Raw genomic sequence first — 22906 nt, 5'->3', positions numbered from 1 at the left:
AAAACAAAAATCAGTTGTCAATGATTCGCTTAAAGAGATGTTGATCCATGCAAAATGTCAAGGACATATTGTAAAAAATTTAATTAGTGACAACGGTGGTGAATTTGACAACGATGATATGAAAAAAATTCTTGCTCAGCACGGTGTTAGTCATAGATTGACTGCTCCATATACACCACAGCAAAATGGGAGTGCTGAAAGAGAGAATAGAACGATTGTGGAAATGGCAAGGACCTTTAAGTATGCCAACAAAGAAGTACAATTTCCAGAATCCTTATGGCGTGAGTTTGTAAGATCAGCCATATATATATTAAACAGGACAGGAAAGTCATCTCAAGCTGATATTAGTCCTTTCGAAAAATGGTATGGTAAGAAACCTAGAATACGACATTTGCGAATCATAGCATCAACATGTTATATGCACATTCCAATTCAAAAACGAAAGAAGATGGACAAGAAAGCTGAAAAAGGATACTTGGTAGACTATGATGGAGATGAGCGGTATCGTATTTATATAGCAGAAACGAAAGAAGTTAAGGTTTCAAGAGATGTTAAATTTCTAGAAAAAATAAATAATAATCGCTTAGAAGAGAAATTGACTATAGAAGAAGAAGAAAAATTGCCTATCAAATCGAAAGTAAATCCTGGTAATGATACAACACGTTTTGATTTAACTGATATTGAACGTTACAATGACTTTATTCAAGACGAGGAAATTCAGAATCGTTTCAATGAGGAGATGAATCAATCTGTAGAACCAGAAAATTACCAATTAACTAAAGATTCGTCGAACACTGAAGATAATTTAGAAGTAAATTCAAATTCTGAAAGTGATTTTGAAGATGCTGTATCAGAAAGTAACAGCAGACAAGAAGGAACATGCAATTTCAGAAAATTAAGAAATGGAAAAATAATAATTTCAAATGCCACTCATGAAGAATTGGCTATGGTATCCCAGGAGTTGGTTAATAGCATAGAAACTCCAAGCTCTTATTCTGAAGCTACTGAAGGTGACCAACGCTCAGAATGGTTAGCTGCCATGGAAAAGGAAATGAGTTCTTTGATTGAAAATAAAACTTGGGTACTTACTCAACTTCCGAAGGGAGCCAAAGCTCTACCATCAAAATGGGTCTACAAAGTAAAAACCAAAGCAGATGGCAGTGTGGACAAGTACAAGGCAAGACTTGTCATCAAAGGGTATAATCAGACCAAAGGAGTTGATTTTGACCAAACTTTTAGTCCGGTAGCAAGGATGTCCACAATTCGATCTCTCTTGAGTGTTGCTGCCACAGAGAAGATGCACTTAGCGCAGTTCGATGTTTCAACTGCTTTTCTTTATGGTGAGTTGGACGAAAGTATCTTCATGAAACAGCCAAGAGGATTTGATGACGGTACAAACAGAGTTTGTTCTCTAAAAAGAAGTTTGTATGGTCTTAAGCAAGCACCACGGTGCTGGAATAACAGAATGCAAACATTTTTAACCAAATTGGGGTTTAAAGTAAGTTCTGCTGATAGTTGTTTGTACATCAGAGAAAAACTGGGAAAGAAAGTAATTCTTGCTCTGTATGTAGACGATGGTCTAATTGCTGCGTCTGAAATAAACGACTTGAACATCTTTCTAGATGAACTTAAAACAGAATTCAAAATTACAAACAATGATGCGAGTTACTTTCTTGGTTTGGAAATTAAAAAGTCGGATGAATTTGTACAAATAAGTCAGAAGTCATATGCTAAGAAAATTTTGGAGAAATTTAAGTTTTCGGAATGTAGAGCAGTATCAACTCCAATGGAAAGTATTGCAACCATTGCTGATGTTCAAAAATCAACAACTGATTTTCCATATCGGCAAGCAGTTGGAGCCATAATGTATTTAATGTTGGGAACTAGACCGGATTTGGCATATAGTGTTGGTGTTTTGTCAAGATCTCTTGAATCCCCTACAATTGAAGATGTACAAAAACTTAAGCGAGTTTTTCGTTACATTTCTGGCACACTTAATTATGGAATAATTTATCAAACGAACAGCATAACAAAATTGGAATGATATAGTGATGCAGATTATGGAGGCTGCATAAACACAGGTCGATCAACAACTGGAGTAGTAGCGTGTTATGCAGGCAGTCCGATATCATGGATAAGCAAAAGACAACCAACTGTATCTACCTCAACAACCGAAGCCGAAATCATAGCTGCTAGTGAGGCCGCTAAGGAATTAATGTGGTTGAAAAGCCTCTACAATGACTTAAACAATTACAAAGAAGTTCCAGTAATTCACATCGATAATACTGCTTCTATCCGACTGTCTCAAAATCCAGAGTTTCACAATCGAACGAAGCATATATCTTTAAAACACTTCTTTATTCGTGAAAAGGTAATTGAAGGCAATATTTTGGTATCTCAAATTTCAACTGAATTTCAAATAGCAGACATGATGACCAAACCGCTACCGAAAATTCGATTGCATTACTTCATCAATCTTCTCAATATTAATCATTTAAACAAGGGGAAGTGTTGAAGTATATTTTGTTTAATTTATTAATATTTGCAATTATATAAGTAACCTTTGCTTTCGAGTTCTTTTTTCTTCCATATATATATTGCATTGTACTCAAATGGAACTTACTTCAATAAAATAATTTAACTCAATAATATCGACATAGAAGGTAATATACAGGGTGAGATAAAAAACCTGCATCAAAGTCAAAAGCCATAATTTTTACATTTTTTTAAATTCTATTGAATGAAAGCAAAAAATGTCGGAAATAGCATCAAATTTTAAAACAAGTATTGATTTGTTCGAATTGGTGACCTTTGGCACGAATTATGGCCTCCAAACGGCCAATAAAACCGTCACACGCTGTCCGAATGTTGCTCTGCAGTATTTTGGCCCATTCCCGGTGAAGTGTTTGCTTGATGTTATTGACACTTTGGTATTTTTAAGCCAACCTTGCTTTCCAAAAAAAAAAAAAAAAAAAAAAAAAAAAAAAAAAACACCAGACACAATAGTCCAACAGACTGGTATCCGGAGATTTTGGTGGCCATTATGTGCTGAAAGTGAAGCGAGGAACCTCATTTTGTAACCATTCTTAGGTGGCGCGTGTTGACTGCGATGGTGCTGAGTCCTGTTGGAATGTCCAAGATCTGCGGCCGAAATGTTTGCGTGCCCAAGGCTTTAATACACCCTCCAGAATAGTTCCGCTATAATATTCGGCATTTCTGATGCCACGGTCGATTGATACGAGCGGAGAGCGACAATCGGCTGTTATGGAGGCCCACACCATCATCATGGCCGGCGCTTGAGTTCTGGTGGCCAACCGAAGGTGTACATTTTCAGCTGACCTCTTTGGCAAGTAAACACGATCATTTTGTTTGTTTACAAACTGCTGGACAACGAATGTTTTCTCATCGGAGAAAACCAAATTCAGCAGTTCACCACTTTCGGCCAAGCGAAGTCTATTTTTTTCTGTTCTTGCACTTTTTGGAATTTCGACGGCTTTACCCCGAGCTCGTTTTTAAATATTTGCCGAATGGAATGTTGCGGTTGTTTCGATCAAGTCGCTTCTTTACTTTTCGAACTATTTCTGCTGATGATGCTGTTTTCTTGCGTCCACTTCTTTGACGTCGGGCTACGCTACCAGTATCACGGTAACGAGCGATCGTACGAGACACAAAAGATTTATTCACATTTAAGTGCTGGAGTGCTCTAACCAAATATAAAGAAATCACACTATCGCGCTTGAATTCCATCACGAATTACTTTTTTTCTGGAAAATTCTCACCAAAATGCTTTTGTACGCTTGTAAACAATATAATGAGCTGTCACTGGAATAATTTTGACAGCTGTCTGACGAGTGGGTTAGAAACTGACAGTATTCTAAATTTGGTTGCAGTTTTTTCATCTCACCCTGTATTTACATCAACTTAGAAGATAAAATATATGGGAGTTATATACGAATACAACCAATCCCGACAAAACTTGGAAAAGGTGTTTTTTCCGAGGTGCCTAATATTTTGTATCGGAAATCCTTGTTATGAAGTGTATAATACGGATTTATATAAAATCGGATTAAACATACATATGACAGCTATATCCAAATCTGAACCAATCTCGATAAAATTTGGTAGAGGTATTTCTGAGCTGTATCAGACATCTGGTACCAATGGAGTGCAAATCATGAATGTGGCGGAATTAAACATCAAATCGGATGAAACATTTATATGGGAGCTATAGCTATATCTAAACCGATTTTCACCAAATTTATCTTTCTTACTTATTGGCCAAAATCAGTCGTATGCACTGAAATGTATTAAATGTTGACTTATACTATTATAAATCGACTGAAAATGCGATTCTATGAAGATCATCAAAAGGAACTATATTTCTATCTCGTTTCCTTTATCCTGTTACAAACAAATGCAATAAGACATAATAATAGCTGTCTGGCATAAAAAATGAGTGAAAAGTAGTAAGTTCAGTTGGAAGAAATTTGCAGTTTAAAAAAATGTTGCTAAAATTATAAAAAACAAGTAAAATAGTATCAGTCGGTTTTGCCGACAGATGTATCCCCCTAGCCTTGAGTTATGAACGTGACAGATTTGGACTATATCGGCTACTTCTTGTACTTTATATGAGATAGGTGCACATTTTCGGAAATATGCGTCAGGTAACAGATATAGCGGACCGAAGTATTCCATTTTCATACTTCATCTAATACAGATAAAATATATTGGTATGTGCAAAATTTGAAGGAAATTGAACATTCGTATCCAATTTTATTCGAAATCATAAATTCCGACAAATTACATATTCATATCAGAATACTGGTTAAGAGAAATATTTAGATATAGCAAGTTGTTAAGAGTCACCGACTTCTTTCGCAAGTTATGACAATTATAAGTTGCAGATCTTGTGTTGATGAAAATATTGAAAAGCTCCAAGTCTGAATAGAATCGGATGTTATTTTGCGTTTTATGAGCTTCGTGGATACTCAAAATTTTGATCCCTTGTGGGGGAGGTACCAGAAGGAGTGTATTGTTTCCAAGCGTACAAAATGATTTTGGTGAGAATTTTCCAGAAAAAAATTATTCGTGATGGAATGCATGCGTGATAGTGTGAATTCTTTATATTTGGCTGGAAAACCAAAAGTGGCTATCGTTAGAGCACTCCAGCATTTAAATGTGAATACATCTTTTGTGTCTCGTACCATCGCTCGTTACCGAGATACTGGTAGCGTAGCCCGATGTCAAGGTAGTGGACGGAAGAAAACAGTTTCGCTTGGCCGAAAGTGGTGAACTGCCAGCAGTTTGTAAATAAACAAAATGATCGTGTTTATTTGCCAAAGAGGTCAGCTGAAAATGTGCACCTTCGGTGGTCCACCAGAACTTAAGCGCCGGCCATAGAGATGATGTGGGCCGCCATAACATCCGATGATCGCTCTCAGCTCGTATTAATCGACCGTGGCGTCATAGTAAATGCCGAATATTATCGCGAAAATATTCTAGGGGGTGTATTAAAGCCTTGGGCACGCAAACATTTTGGCCGCAGACCTTGGACATTCCATCAGGACTCAGCACCGTAGCATTCAGCACGCACCACCCATGAATGGTTATTAAATGAGGTTCCTCGCTTCATTTCCAGCGCACAATGGCCACCAAAATTTCCGTATACCAATCCGTTGGACTATTGTGTTTGGAGTATTTTGGAAAGTAAGGTCGGCACTAAAAAATACCAAAGCGTCGATCGCCTCAAGCAAGCGCTTCGCCGGGAATGGGTCAAAATACCTCAGAGCATCATTCGGGCACTGTGTGACGGTTTCATTGACCGTTCGAACAAATCAATACTTATTTTAAAATGTGATGCCATTTCCGACATTTTTATACCCTCCACCATGGGTAGGAGGGTATATTAACTTTGTCATTCCGTTTGCAACACCTCTAAATATTCGTCGTAGACCCCATAAAGTATATATATTCATAATCAGCATAAAATTCTAAGACGATTTAGCGATGTCCGTCTGTCTGTCTGTCCGTCTGTCTGTCTGTTGAAATCACGATAGAGCCCACATTATTTGACGTAGACCTTTGAAATTTGGCACAAGTGTGTGTATTGTCCCTAGGATGGTTGGTATTGAAAATGAGATATATCGGTCCACGTTCTGGTATAGTCCCCATATAACGGTACCTCCCGATATTCGGTATTTTGATGATTTATGCCACATTTTTTCACGGATTTATCTGAAAATTGGTATTTGTAGGTCATGACGGGTCCCTGAGCGTGTGGCAAAACATTGCATGTATAGGTCCACGTTTTGGTATAGCCCCCATATAACGGTACCTACCGATATTCGGTATTTTGATGATTTATGCCACATTTTTTCACGGATTTGTCTGAAAATTAGTATTTGTAGGTCACAACGGGTCCCTGAGCGTGTGGCAAAACATTGCATGTATAGGTCCACGTTCTGGTATAGTCCCCATATAACGGTACCTCCCGATATTCGGTATTTTGATGCCACATTTTTTCACTGATTTGCGTAAAAGTTGGTATTTGTGGGTCATAATGGGTCCTAGTTCGTGTTGTTTGTGTAGCCCCTATATAACGGTACCTCCCGATATTCGGCATTTTAATGTTTTTTGCCACATTTCTTCTAATGTTCTTTTACCCTAGGGTGGAGGGTATTAAAAGTTTGGCCCGGCCGAACTTAATGTTTTTTTACTTGTTGACTTTGTTGCAGTTTTTTTTATCTCACTCTGATATTAGTATGAAGCAATAATAATCGACCTAGTAATAGTTGCATCACACTTAAATTAGGTGCGAATGTACACAACATCGGTCCCGTCCCTTTCATACCTCTCTCAACAAAAATTCAAATTTTTGAATAATATTAACTCTAATATAATGTAAAATCGTACCTGATCTTCTAATCGCATTATTTATGCCCATATTACACCTAAGGTGAGGAAAAGTCCACCCTGTCCAGTCGAGTCCCTTCTTGAGCAACCGCCAACCTTTATATGTAATTAAAAACCGAGCGGTGTCCACATCGCAATACAAGTAAACTATGATCGAACCACATGCTTAGGGTATATTTCAGAGGACAATCTGGTCGATATTTTTCTTCCACGATACCCTAATATAAAAACACACATACACGCAGAAAAATATATGTTAGAAATATGTTTGGATCCAAACATATATTTGTTTGGGACTGGTTGCAAACAAATATATTTTTGGATGCAAACATAATTTGTTTCGGTGCAAACAAATATTTGTTTGCAACATTTTGTAACATAACTCAATTTTATTTGTTGGGTACCAACATATTTTATATGTTAGAACATATTTTTTATGGGTGCGGAGAGGATTTTTTTCAAAGAGCTAAACAACAGAGCTCTCGATTACTTTTGAATTGGTGTTATAGGTGACTTAAAAGAAGACAGGAGGGTGAGAAGTCTGTTTTTGCGTTGATGATGTGTTGGCTTGGTTGGCCGCACAACAAAGCAGAACCGAAACATTTTTTGCTCTCTTCCAAATATAACTGTAAATAGAAGTTGTATGTATGCATGAACATTAGTAAGAAGTAACGTCTCAGCAACAACTAGAAAATACACACCGCACAACAACAACAACGAAAAAACTTTTTGCATGTTTTTTCGTTGCTGTTGTGCGGTGTGAATTTTCTAGTTGTTGCTGAGACGTTACTTCTTACTAATGTTCATGCATACATACATACATGCGTTTTTCGCATTAACACCGACATATATACAGAGGAGTCAATTTTTTTGTGTGTTGTTGTAACGTTTTCTTTCTCAAGTAGGCATTTTTTGGTGCATGGACAACTTGAGTGTCTCAACTTGAGACACGCGCCAATGTTACGCTCTTTTGCTCTCACCAAGCAAACACTGCCGATCGCTGCTGTAACTATGTGTGGTGTGTGCGCGGCAAGAGGGATGGAAACTGTTGCTGAGACGTTTATTTCTTTTCTATTGTCCATGCACCAAAAAATGCCAACAACAACACACAAAGAGCTGTTTGGATGTTTTTTTGTTGCTGAGACGTTGCTTCTTACTAATGTTCATGCATACATACATACATGCGTTTTTCGCATACACACCGATTTGCTTGATGAGAACAAAAGAGCGTAACATTTGCGCGTGTCTCATGTTGGCATTCTGGTTGTGTTCTTTTTTTATTCTTTTTATTTGTTTTGTGCCTTCGCGTCGTGTCACAAGTGTTGTAATAAATGTTGATACCAACTGTTTTGGGGGAAGACAAATTATTTGTCGAAGCGCCGGAGCCTTTAAATCTACAAAGCTTTATAAAAGCAGCCAAATTAGAGTTAAAAATTGATGCCTCAAGAAAAATAACAGCCTTAGTGTTTGGTGCAACCATTAAAGAAGACCAGTTTGAAAAAGTAATTCATCAATATATGTCAACACCTACTTTTCATATTGAGTTGCAATTTGGAGGTAAGTACACTGGATTTACAGCCTGTTTCTTTATGTCGGAACGAAAAAAATTTCGTTTCAAAATAAAGAAACAGGCTGTTAATATTTTTTTCTTTTTTTAAATAATATATTTCTTTTTTTAAATAATATATTTAATTTTCATTTAGACTCCGTTCGATCAGTGGCATCAGCATCGACAGTTAGTGGCACTCTATCGGAGTGTGAATCCGTAGGTGGTTTTGGGGATCTTACCCCAAAAACAAATGTTATTTCAACTTTAAAGACTGACATAGAGTCCATCAAGTCAATTCCGGCTGTCAACAAAATATGGAGAATTTTTATTGCCGAAAAACGCCTGCAAAATAAAGTTAGGGTGAATATTTCGAAGGCCCTTATTGACGAATGTCTAAAAGAAGACCCTAACAGATTGTAAGTATTTTACTTTATTGAAAAAATAGTGATTGTAATAAAAGGAAAAATAATAAATTAATAAATAAAAATAATAACAAGTATTAAGAATAATATTAATAATAATAAATTAAAAAATTAATATAAAATAAAAATTTTATGAAAACTGGCACGATATAAATTATAAACTTATTAACAAATGTTTATTTTATTTTATCAATAACAACAATATATTATTTATAAAAATTAAAACATAATAAATTAATATTAGAAACATAAGAATAATTTTAAGCATAATAAAAATTGTAATAATTAATATAATATTAATATCAGTAATAAAAAATTGTTAAAAATAATAATATTAAAATAAAAATTCTAATTATAAAAATATTAAAGAAAATAAAAAACTATGTTTCATTATAAATTATTTATTTTCTTTAATATTTTTATAATTAGAATTTTTATTTTAATATTATTATTTTTAACAATTTTTTATTACTGATATTAATATTATATTAATTATTACAATTAATTTTATATTATATATTATAATATGTATGAATTTCTTTTATGTTAAATAAAATGTGAATATCAAAAATTGATTTTAAAACTAGTTTGCATTATGGTTGAATTATATCTGCAGTAAGTATACAAATGGACCCAATCATAAATTTATGTTTGCACCCCAATATATATTATGTTTGGGTCCAAACATAAATTATGTTTGCACCCGAACAAAAAATATGTTTGGACCCAAACATTAATTATGTTTGGACCCAAACATTAATTATGTTTGGACCCAAACATTAATTATGTTTGGACCCAAACATTAATTATGTTTGGACCCAAACATTAATTATGTTTGGACCCAAACATTAATTATGTTTGGACCCAAACATAATTTGTTTGCAGCACCCAAACATATGTTATGTTTGGGAATGTTTGCAAACATATATTTGTTTGCTGCAAAATATGTTTGGGACATATGTTAGAGAGGCTTATATTTTTTTGCGTGTACGTACACACACGTCTCTTGCAGAAACAATTTCAAAGTCACACCCTTTTGTGTAAAGCCATTAAAGAGTAAAGTATTTTTTTTCAAAGAAAATTGTTTGGGTATTTGCCCCCTGCCAAACGAAACTGAGATTTAACATTGTGGTGACATTATTGTTTCTTTGGCCCGGCTCGCTTCAATTCAAAGGCGCAAATGATGATTAATACACACACTCACACACACAGGCACACACATCATAGGTTCCATTGAAAAGCGAATTATACCCCCATACACAATGCATATACGTTTTTAAATTATTATTATAATCGGTTGGTACTAAGTGAGTAACTCCAAATGCACAAACAAACAAACATACTTTTTCGGCTTTATTGAATAAAAATAATGAAAGAAAAATAAATTTTTACGAAAAAATGCACAGAAATTCAAAACACAATCAAGGACAAAAGATTTCGAAGAATTGTTGCTCAAAGACCAAAGCCGTATTTTAACAATGAACTTAAGAGCTTAACAAAGCGACAAAGGCAACAACAACAACAACGAGATATAAATCCTGCTCTAGGCTGAGTTTATGAACCAAAGATACAAACAACTAAAAGACTTTAAGCTTATTTTTTGGAGGCATATTAAAAAGAAAATTGCTTTTCGCAGCACAAAGTCACAAATTGGCCCAAAAACAACATCAACGACAACAAAATCGGAAGAATGGCAATAGTGCTACATCAAGCCGCCAGCGATACAACTTGGAACTGTGACACTATCAGCAAACTGACAACGAATAGTCAACGTTTAACATAGTCGCCGCTCGCCGACTAGGCAGTGACTTTTCCTTGATTTATAAGCATTACAAAGAATTATCAACCGATTCAGACAAATATGTTGATGGGATTTGTTTTCTTTTTATTTCTCTCAATTTTTATATTCGAATTTAAATCGTATTTGAATGGGGGGGTATTAGAAGGAGGCCGGTTGTATGTGGTGGGAAGAAATTATAGGGACTAAACAATAAGGGGTTTTAAAGGCAAATAATGGTAGCATTTTTCTAAAAGAGGCATATCAAACCAAATGTTGAAATATTTTAAACCAATGAGTATTGTGGTCGTTTGCTCATATATGACCTTGACAGTTTTCAAAGGATCTAATAAAAATAGTTAAGGCACCTCAACAACCGCCATATGCTGACTACATAAAAGAACTGAATCGATTTACCCCAATTTAAGATATACAATATATTGCCAGCAATCACATCGAAGCTGTAGGAACTTAATACTGCATTAAATATTAGCACTGTTCGACAAAATTAAATTTTTCCAATAATTATGGAAAAAATCCAATATATTATGAAAGTAGAGCTAAACAAGTAAAAAACATTAATTTCGGCCGGGTCGACAAAAACCATCAAAATACCGAATATCTGAAGATACCGTTATATGGAGGTTATACCAAAGCGTTGACCTATACATACAATGTTTTGGTGCACGAACTAAGACCCATTATGAGCTACAAATGCCAATTTTCAGACAAATCCGTGAAAAAATGTGGTAAAAATCATAAAAATACCGAATATCGGGAGGTACCGTTATATAGGGGCTATACCAAAACGTGGACCTATACATGCAAAGTTTTGCCACCGGAGCTACAACCCGTAATGAACTACAAATAGAAATTTTTTTTAGAACAAGAAAAAATAAAATAATAATAATAATAAATAAATAAAAACAAGTTAAAAAGTATCAGTATACCCTTAGCCAATATAAATATATTTTGATTTCTGTTATGATTACTCAAATTGTTGAACCTCTATGGTGTAGGTTCCGAAAGAATGGTCCAATATTGTTCATTTTGTATGGGACCAAAATATATAGATCATAAAAATATTGCAACGTGGCTGTTTTGGACTACTTACCTTACTGTATATGAGATATGTGATAATTTTTAGAAAATGTTAAAATTTGCGTGATGTACCAGATATAATCGACAGTATTCCATTTTCATACTTCATCTAATACGATAAAAATATTGGTATGTGCTAAATTACAAAAAAATCAAATAGTTATATCAAGTTTTATGCAAAATCATAAATGCCATCTCAGGTTTCTGGTTGAGAGAAATATTTAGATATAGCAAGTATTAAAGAATCGCTGACTGGTTTCGCAAGTTATATCAAACAAAACTATTGAAAATTGTGACCCTTTGTGGGTGAGAAACCAGAAGCGGTTTGCAGATATATATCATCTTCACAAAAAATCTTGTGTTAGCAAAAATGTTTGAATGTGTGAAATTTGAAGAGACTTGAATGCTTATCTTCGACCTTTTTCTTCTTCAAAATCTTGAACCCTGTGTGGGGGAGTTACCAGAAGAAATTATCCGATATCTACAATTTTTATAACAGTTTTTATGTTGATGAAAATATTGAGGCGCACCAATTCTGAATGGAATCGGATGTTAATTTCGCGTTTTATGAGCTTGATGGACATTCAAAATTTTGAATCTTGGTGGGGGAGGTACCAGAAGGAGTGGACAGATATATTCCATCTTCACACCAGACCTTGAGTTAATAAAAATATTGTGTCGTGTGTAATTTTATAAGAGTTATAATTATTCAATATTTTGACCCTTTGTATAGGATTACCAGAAGGAGTGGACCGATACATCCCATCTTCATAGTAGATCTTGTGTTAATAGAAATAATGGGATGTGTTTAATATGAAGAGAACCTGATGCTTATTTCAGATTTTGTAATCAATTTTGTTATTGAAAACTTTGACCCTTTGTGGGTGAGGTACCAGAAGGAATTGTTCGATCCCTATCATCTTTTAATAGATCTTGTGCCGACAAAAATACTGAGATGGGCCAGACTTGGCATTGGATGTTAATTTCGCGATTTATGAGCTTCGCGGTTATTGAAAATTTTGATACTTTTGTGGAGGAGGTACCGAAAGGTGTGGAGCAATATATTCCACATTCACACCAGACATTGGGTTTAAAAAAAAAAATTGATGTGTATAATTTGTAGACAATCGCACACTTTTACACACATTTTATAGGAGTTATTATTATTCATGGACCGATATTGTCCATTTACGTACCTGACGTAGCACTGATGGAAATATTGGTTATTTTGATGTTTTTGAGAAAATTATACACCGGAATTGTTTCAAATTTCGGATTTCCAGTTCGTAGCGGGTACAACAGACTAGGGTGATAATTGCAGGTTGACGTATGCAGGTCCCCGTCTTCGTATAGTCCCCATAAAACGGTACCTTCTGATATTCGGTATTTTAATTATCTTAGCGACATTATTCGCCTGAAGTTTTTCCAGTTTATAATATGAATATTATAATGGCCTACGACAAAATTTGCCTATACAGGTCCCCGTCTTCGTATAGACCCCAATAAATAACGGTAACTCCCAATATTTGATATGTTTATTATTTTAATAATTTTATTCAAAATATTTTCCTTTTTTTGTTTTTGAAAATTCCCGAATTTCTTCCAAATGGTGGAGAGCATTCAAAGTTCAGCTGGCCGAACATGCTGCTTTTTTACTTGTTTGCTGTTAACACGTATCCAAAGCCATAGGAAAATTATACTAGATCAAATTTCATTGAGAGTCTTCGAACCAAATAAATGCGTATACTTAACATGTACCATACAAAATGGTAATAAAAAATCATTGTTCATTCCTGAAAAATTTAGTACTTTTTCCCAATTCGCTGCAAATGTTCTTATAAGAAGAAGAAGTTTAGGGTTAATAGACCAAATGTTTTTAAGGAACTATATAGTTCGGACGATTTACAAAGGGACCCCTATAATTTGAGATATATTTCCCAATATTTAGGATAGACCTTAAAAGCTGTATCGGCCAATGTTAATGTTAATGATGACCATCAATTGTCGGCGTTCGCAGGAATTGGACCTCTGTTACTCAACAATGTGGAAACTTTTGCAGGAAAATAGGTGTGAAGCCTTTCAAAATATAGCTGGTGTAAGAATTGAAGTAGAAGGACTTAACGCAGAATTTTTGGTAAATAGGCTCTGGAAAGTTGGATATATAGAGATCCACTTATTTATCGAAATCATAGTTAACTCAACGGAGACCTAAATAAGTAGAATTATCGATTTTGGATTGAGAATCAGGCAGAAGCTTTGCAAAATCTATCAATGCATCTAGAGTCTCCGTTTGGTGCGGTTTATGGGCTGGTGCCATCATTGGACTGTACTTCTTCAAATATGCTGGAAATCGTAACGTAACTGTGAAATATGAGCACTACCGCATGATGATAACCAATTTTTTTTGCACAAAATGTGCATATGGCTTCAACAATACTATGCAACATGCTGCACAGCGTGTACAGTTATGGAATTATGAGAGGCGAGTTCAGGGGAAATTTTATTTCAGGTTCGGGACAGCTTTAATTGACGCATTAAAACCGTGCGAAATGTTGGACCACTTGAGGTCCAGTCGCGGATAGAAGTTTTATACATTTTTATGCATATTATGTGTTTTTTGCCTTAAAAAATCAACCTTTGAATAAGAATTAATCGATGTTTCTTTTAACTTCTTACAATAAAATACGTCCACCTAAATTAAATATAGTGTTAATATAGAACTTATCGGCCCACACCTTCTGTAACGTGGATTTCTTATCGGTTGGGTTAAGCTCAGTCGTAGCCATGGTCTCCATAGGGACCTTATGAAATTAAAAGAGTAAAGTTCTCTATTTCCTAGGGGTAAAAAAAGGTGGTTTGATGACGTTGGTTTTTTAGACGATTTGAAGATAATCGGAAACTCCAGTGAATGGTCGTCGGGGATTACAATATTCGGGCTACAGATGATCCGAAAATAATCGGGAATTCTGGTGAAAGTACGACGATAATCAGGAGCAATGACGTCGCTCGAATTGTAGACGATTTCGCTGATCGGGTTGTAGACGATGCCGCTGTTTGGGTTTTAATAGGAGACTCACTCATTCTACTCACAGATGTTTGGGTCATGTAGGGGAAGCAGTAATCGGAAGCTCGGGCTTCGAAATTGCTACATGTTACATTTCGTGGCGTTCGATCCCTAATTGCGGTCTTACGTTGTATACAAATTATAAGAACAGACTGATGGACTCACACAGAAAAATCCACTAAGCCCGCGACATAAGACATAGTTGATCTAGGACTAATATTTCGAGGTGTTACGCACTGTCCTCAACAAACTTACAATTCCGTCCCTAGAGGGTATCAATCGGTTTTGTCGACAAATACTTAGCTTATGTCTGATAATAAAATATATTTTTACTTGATTATTCAAAATGTTTACCTTTTATTTGGGATGGTAGCGAAGGATAGGACCAATATTCTCAATCATATGTTAACGACCTATGTCTGATAATTATTGCGACGTGACAGGTTTAGGCTATATCAAGTACTTCCTTCCCTCCACTTGGTATTGTTTTACATATTTTTTGGAAAATGTAGAACTTTTGTGAAGGAGGTAGGACAAAGAGTGGACATCGAATAATAATGTTTAATTTTATGACCCTTGACCTTATTAAAATTTTGCTCCCTTGTGGAGGAGGTATCAAAAGGAGAGGATCGAAAAATTCTCTATTTACATCAGATCTCGAGTTTAGTTAAATTTTGAGATATAATTAGTTTAAAGAGAATTACTGACTTGCTTCGCATGTTATAAGTAGCCAAAATGTTGACCCTTTGTGAGGGGAGGTACTAGAAGGAGTTGACCGATGTACGAACTTCAAATACAATATATTGAGATGTGCAAATTTTAAGGACAATCGGACTCATATTCCACAATTTATAAGATTTTATACTCCCTTTTGAGAGTAATCGTGCAAATCAACCAGACAGACGGACAGTCATTCATAGATTGGATTTGGTCTAAGAGACGTAGAATCTAAAATCGTTATTTCGATGGGACATAATTTGGCCGTATAAAATGACATATAGTCTTTGTAGCCATATGACTGAGGGTGTAAAAAGCATTAAGTTTAACCAGGCTAAACTTTTAATACCTGCTAATGTGTCACATGTTAATGTGTAAGTTTTAGCGTTTTAGCTTACTTCCAGGAATTATCACTTTCAAAAATTAGTTGTCAGTCTTGTGTGTCCAGAACAATGTTCCTTATCTCTGACAGGCCTGCCATACCTCACTCGTGTTTGAGTATCAGCGTTTTTTGTTTGCGATTCGTAAGCAGGCTAGAATGCTGCTGCTCTGGACAGACTCTAGTGTAGTTTTATTCAAATTGTGTCAATTACGCCGACAGGCAACAGCAGCCAAGTTGTCGTTATGGTTGATTTTATTGGAGTTGCTGTTATTGTTGCCGTTCTTTAGCTTGGGGTTTCCTTTGCATTTATTTATTTTTTTTTTTTTTTGGTCGAAACTGTTCTGAAGTTGTAAAGCAAAATGTGTCTTATGTGTCGATGACAAACTGTTGGAACATGTTACCAAATGGCCTGTCACATATCTGCTCATGTGCATTTATGCTCGCATGTGATTCAGAATGAGAATGTCAGAATGTCTATGTGTGAGTGTATGAAAAGCAATTGCAAAATATTCATTTCAGAGTGGTCCACCGATGTACCGGTATTATTAAAAATGCACGCTTGTGTCTTAAGTCTTTCGTTTTTGAATTATTTTTACAATTCCGCTCTTAGTACCATGAACGTGTGTTTGTGTGCCTAATCTCTAAGTCTGTCCAGTGCGATATGATTTAAAAAAAAAAAAAAAACACATATCTTAACTTGTTTTCCATTTATGTCTGCTCAATGCCAGGTTGTTGGTGTTGCTGCTGGGGCATTGCCGGTGAATATTTTTCCGTCATTTTCATTATAAGCTGTTTCTTTTTTCTTGTGTATTTGCTATTGGCTTTGACCAAACTAGATTAATTGCCATTCCACGGCATCTAGCATGATAGCCGGGAATTGTTGCAGAAAACGATATCAGCGCCCAGAGTTTGAGCAAAAATTTCGTAGCTTGTTAGGTTAATGTCAACGATTGCCTTAGGATATTAACATTGATTTGTTTGAAATAAAGTTTTTTCTCTCTTTCCCTCCTTCCTTCGATAGAAAGATAATCTAAAGAATTGAAATTGGAACAAAGCACAAATTGCAATTGAAAATGCGGGTATGTTTGGAATTGGAACTATGAAACGTCATATGCTTAACGGTCATGTATGACTAAGTCAATTGGAAATTTAAATTGGATGCTGGAAGGTACAATGACTTTTGGTTGGGTTATATTTACAAAAAAAATATTTGTTTGTATTTTTATTTCTTTTCAAACTAATATTGGATAAAAAAACTTACCTTATTATTTTATTTGTCGACTTCGAAATGTAATTACTGAAAAGAAAAAAATAAGGAATTTATTGCAAATTATCATTTTCCATATAATATGAAGAGGATGTCTAATATGTGACCTGCAGCGAATATCAATCTTTAGAAAACTCTGACCACCAGAAAATTTACACCATCAATTTTACATCACCAGAAAATTTAAAACATTCGACAAAGATATCATTTTCCAATTTTGCGCTAATAGGATGGTGTTAAATCGTTATTGTAGGAATTCAAGAAGGGCAGACAGACTAGATCTCGAAAAATGGATGGCTATCTTACAACTAAGCCTTCAGCCTATCGACAAAGACATTGTAAACTCCACCGTGACCATAATGTTGTCCACCTCACCTATTCGGTAAAAAAGTAGAAGGTGTATTGGGAGAAAATCACGCAAGAGATCAAACATTGAATAGAGTTGTATTTTGTCTACAGTCAGGTTTAGTTCGAAAATGATCAACGTTTTTGAATATCCTCCATGTTTCCGTATTCAGTATTTTGACGATTTTAAAATTCGGTATTAACAGGATGAAATAAAAAACCTGCACCAAAGTCAAACGCCATAATTTTTACATGTTTTTTTTTTTTAATTTTATTGAATGAACGCAAAAAATGTCGGAAATAGCATCAACTTTTAGAATAAGTTTAGATTTGTTCGAATTGGTCACCTTTGGCACGAATTATAGCCTTCAAACGGCCAATGAAACCGTCACACGCTGCCCGAATGTTGCTCTGCGGTATTTTGGGACATTCCCGGCGAAGCGCTTGCTTGTAACCATTTTTGGGTGGCGTGCTGAGTGCGATGATGCTGAGTCCTGTTGGAATGTCCAAGGTCTGCGGCCAAAATATTTGCGTGCCCAAGGCTTTAATACACCCTCTAGAATATTTTAGCGATAATATTCGCTATTTATTCTGATGCCACGGTCAACTAATACGATCGGAGAGCGACCATCGGCTGTTATGGCGGCCCACATCAACACCATGGCCGGCACTTGAGCTCTGGTGGCCAACCAAAGGTACACATTTTGAACTGACCTCTTTGGCAAGTAAACACGATCATTTTGTTTGTTAACAAAGTGCGAAAACCAAATTCGGCAGTTCACCTCTTCCGGCCAAGCGAAGCAACTCTTTACCTCTTTTGAGTCTATTTTCTTTCAGTTGCGATATAAGTTGCTGCACTTTTTGGAATATCAATGGCTTTACCCCGAGTTCATTTTTCAATATTGGCGAATGGATTATTGCGATATGTTCAGCTCTTGAATTATTTTTCGGCCAATGCGACGCGGGTTTCGATCAAGTCGCTTCTTTACTTTTCGAAACATTTCTGCTGATGTTGCTGTTTTCTTCCGTCCACTTACTTGACGTCGGGCAACGCTACTAGTATCACGGTAACGAGCGATTGTTCGAGACGCAAAAGATTTATTCACATTTAAATGCTGGAGTTCTCTAACGATAGCCACTTGTGGTTTTCCAGCCAAATATAACGAAATCACACTATCACGCTTGAATTCCATCACGAATAACTTTTTTCTGGAAAATTCTCAACAAAGTGTTTTTATACGCTTGTAAACAATATAATGAGCTGTCAGTGGCATAATTTTAACAGCTGTCGGACGAGTGGCTTAGAAATGACAGGAGTCTGAATTTGGTTGTAGTTTTTTTATCTCACCCTGTACATGCAAAACAACCTACGTATGCCAACCCTACTTCCTTCTTATACCAAATGCCATGATTATACCTATATCCGTTCACATAATACTCAATGGTACCAAATTTAGAGATTTTTTTTTATTTTGTAAACTAATGGGTTTGTCAATCCTACACATGATAAAATACCCTTATTTCGAATTTTATATTTCCAAAAAAAAAAAAAAAAAAAAAAATAAATAAATAAAATAAACATAATTTTGTGCTTTTCGTACTTTTTAGTACATATTACCAAAAACCACCTCTAAAATTTAGGGCATATTTCAAAACAGCATCTTAAAATCAAATCCTTAACAGTGACATCAACATTTCAAAATTCCATCAACATTTCAAAATTCCAGCATCATTCGTTCACCCAAATTCTACCAAATGTAGTTCTTACAGTTTCTAAACTCAGAGTATATATAGGTATGAACTCCATATCAAAAACTTAATTATTATTCTAAATGTCAATATTTTAGCTTTATCCGTTCAAATAATACCGAATGGTACCATATTTAGTGATTTTTAGTACAATCATAAATAGTTTGAATTTGGTAACACCATCGGCGACCCTTATTGCAAATTTTTAGTTTCAGCTTTGTTAGTTTTTAGATGGATTCACTTTTAGTATGTTTTAGTACTTTTTTTACACTAATGGCATGTATTTCATAAAAAACTAGCCGTATCTCACCCCTATACACCAACATTTTCCTACATGCAAAATTTCAAGATCCCTTCTTAAGGCGTTTCGCCTGTTCATATATGAATCAGTTAGTCACTCGCTCATCACTAAGCTAGCAAGTTATCCATCCGGAAAAAGTCTACAATTACCCATAGCATGAGTTGATCAATAATTCTACATTTAGCAAATGAAATAATTTGATTCCACCTTTAAATATATTACTGGACTCTACATGTCCAGATTTATTTACTGTTATTTGCCAATCCAGTAAGTGTTTTATTATCAAGGCATAAAACCGTATTAAAATCAAATCAGCTGATTTTCAATTTGTTTTTTAATTTCAATAAAAGGTTTATAAACTATTTTATGACCAAATCAATTCCCCACTTTAAACAGCATTGATCAATAGAAAGTTTTGCTCTTTGATGTCTAGTCATTGGAAGTTCCTAAAATAAGTGAGTAGGTAGCACCTGAAGTGTTTCTTCGGCGAAGTCTCTTGAATCGACTCTTGAAAACGTCAACTTTCTTTGAGCAAACGACAAAATATTTACAGCAATTACAAGCCGCCACAGACGCAGTGCATCAAAACGAAAACGTACAGGCGTTTAGGAGGCAACATTAAATCTAAAATTATATTTTGTTTTACATTGGAAGCAACAACAATAACTTGAATGCAGGGGTGGGGCAGAAGTGTTTGCCATTTAAAATACCCAGCAGCAGCAATGGTAACGAAAATCCCCACACATAACATAACATAATTAAAGTCATTTGAAGCACACTTCAAATTGATGTGTTTTCGGTTTTATTCGTTTTTTTTTTAATTTTTTCTTTCAATGGTGCGAATATAAACAAGTCTGTGTGAAGCTGAAGTTTTTTTTTTTTTGAATTATAAAGCAAAGTGGTTTAATTGAGTTCTTGTGTTGTTGTTGTTGCTGTTTTTGACTGGTTTGCCTAAATCTATTCACATGTCTGTGGCCTGTGTCTGCCTGCCTAGACTTGGTTCCAGACAAAGCAACTCTAGCGAAAACGAACAGCAGGAGGAGGAGGCAGCAGTATATATACCTACTGACATTCATAATTTTAGGCCTTTATCGACAAGAAAACAAAAACGCTTGTTAGGCGTTGTACAGAAAATTTGCCTTGAGGCAGTAAATTATATCGTATTACAGCGTTTCTTTTGGTGTTTTGAGTTTTTGTTGAGCAGCATCATGGAATTGGCGTTCATAAATTTACACATACTTAGGTGCATGAACATACAGCATCCGTTTTGATAATAGAAACACTTTGGAGAGTTTAGGTGCAGACAAAATAATACTAAATGACCAGATTTTGTTCAATTTTTATACCCTCAATTTATAATATATTAAGTTTGTCATTCCATTTGTAACTCATCGAAATAATGATTTTAGACTCTATAAAATATATATATTCTTGATAATCATAAATTTTTAAGACGATTTAGCCCTTTCCGTCTATACGTCTGTTCGAATCACGCTAGAGTCAAACTAATTAAAATTGGAAGCTAAAATATTCACAGATCAGTCTTTTGCCTGCAGGCAGGTCAAATTCGAAGAAGGGCAATATCTGTCAATGATATTTTATAGTCCCCATATAACGGTACCTCACATTTATCAATGGAATGGAATGTATGAAGTTCTTAATATGGACTTTTGAATCTGATAAAAAATTGTGTAAAAAGGTCTTCGATTTCCCTTTAGCCCCCATATAACGGCATTTTGATTAATGTATCCACATTTTTCAATGGAATTGTTCAAAAATCTGCACACGTAGCTCACTTTGGGCACTTCATCCCTTGAAAAAGAGTGATTTATATGATGATTTTAGCCACATTTTTCAATGGGTTTTGTCCGAAATACGATGTATGAAGTGCTTAGTCTGGTGTAAATTGTATAAATAAGTCTACTATTGCCCATAGCCCCCATATAACGGCACCTCCCGATATTCTGTATTTTAGTGGCCGTAGCTATATTTTTCATTTTCAATTTTCTTAAATTCTAAACATTATGTTCATTTCGGGTACTGTAACCCCAGAAAGAGAATGGTATACAGGGTGAGATGAAAAAACTGTAACCAACTTCAGACTGCTGTCATTTCTAAGCCACTCGTCCGAAAGCTGTTAAAATTGTTCCAGTGACAGCTCATTATATTGTTTACAAGCGTACAAAAGCATTTTGGTGAAAATTTTTAAGAAAAAAGTTATGTTGTTGTTGCAAAATGGTCAGGCTTTATCCCTTTATTGTTGTTTTTTTAAAAACAACGTTTGTTTATTAGTGGAGAACAATGGTAATGTTTACTAAAAAAAGTTATTCGTGATGGAATTTAAGGACTCAGCACGCGCCACCCAAGAATGGTTACAAAATGAGGTTATTCGCTTCATTTCCAGCGCACAATGGCCACCAAAATCGCCGGATAACAATCCGTTGGACTATTGTGTCTGTAGTATTTGGGAAATGAAGGTTGGTACTAAAAATACCAAGTGTTGATCAAAATACCGCAGAGATACATTGGGGCAGCGTGTGACGGTTTCATTGGCCGTTAGAAGGCCATTATTCGTGCCAAAGGTGACCAATTCGAACAAATCAAAACTTATTCTAAAATTGGATGCTACTTCCGACATTTTTTGATTTAATTCAATAAAATTAAAAAAAAAATGTAAAAATTATGACATTTGACATTGGTGCAGTTTTTTTTATCTCACGCTGTATGTATATCCTCTTTAGCCATATGACTTAGGATATATAAGTGGACTTACCATCCACTACCACGAAGAGAATTTTCTTTTCATGTAAAATAAAAGGACATTTTCGTCTTTATATATGCTGAGCAATATGCTTTAATCTCTCACAATTGAAACTATTCCTAAAATCCATTGCGCTTCTACATGACATAACGGAAAAGTGTAAGGAGTGCAAAAGTAGCCACGGTATAGGGCCGAACTCTTCTAATGTAGTCTCAGAAAACTTCAGAAGATATGACCTTCTTATCTATTAATATCGGCCAACAGGGAATAGTTTTGGAAAAATAAAATTAGTTGGTAATTGACGTTGGAGACACGGCGCCTTTGTGCCTTTTCAATTTGGGCTTGTATTACCAATTTGGTGCACAATTAACTTGAAATCGAATAAATATATATGTAGGAGCTATATCCAAATCTGAACCGAACTCGATATAATTAGCAGATGTATTTCTGAGCAGTATTTTATATATTTCCCCGATTATCGTTACTACGGAGTTCACATTACGGCTGTGCAGGGCAAATTCAACAAATCGGATGAACAATATATATGCGAGCTATATCT

General features: G+C 35.2%; 2 protein-coding genes across 2 annotated transcripts in view; one reads left to right on the top strand and one right to left on the bottom strand.

Annotated features, from left to right (window-relative positions):
* LOC101898254 (uncharacterized) overlaps nt 1–22906 on the bottom strand; it is a 474481-nt gene that overhangs the window by 239489 nt on the left and 212086 nt on the right. Inside the window, exon 6 of the mRNA XM_059120397.1 lies at nt 17186–17221. The gene's annotated coding sequence lies outside the window, so the exon portion shown is untranslated. The remainder of the gene's footprint in view (nt 1–17185; nt 17222–22906) is intronic.
* Nucleotides 7889–8920, top strand: LOC131801592 (uncharacterized). Its single transcript, XM_059120400.1, has 2 exons — nt 7889–8469; nt 8616–8920. The coding sequence occupies exons 1-2, from the start codon at nt 8244–8246 to the stop codon at nt 8879–8881; spliced, it is 492 nt and encodes a 163-aa protein (XP_058976383.1). The 5' UTR covers nt 7889–8243; the 3' UTR covers nt 8882–8920.

Source organism: Musca domestica, unplaced genomic scaffold (assembly GCF_030504385.1).
Source record: "Musca domestica strain aabys unplaced genomic scaffold, Musca_domestica.polishedcontigs.V.1.1 17, whole genome shotgun sequence".
Taxonomy (NCBI): Eukaryota; Metazoa; Arthropoda; class Insecta; order Diptera; family Muscidae; genus Musca; species Musca domestica.
Note: the sequence above shows the minus strand (reverse complement) of the source record. Positions and strands in the feature narration are given on the sequence as shown.

Bases quoted from the DNA above. Each gene is read 5' to 3' on its own strand.
- LOC131801592 (XM_059120400.1), top strand. From the start codon at position 8,244: ATGTTGATACCAACTGTTTTGGGGGAAGACAAATTATTTGTCGAAGCG. The intron at 8,470-8,615 runs GTAAGTACACTG...ATTTTCATTTAG, and splicing joins TATTGAGTTGCAATTTGGAG to ACTCCGTTCGATCAGTGGCA.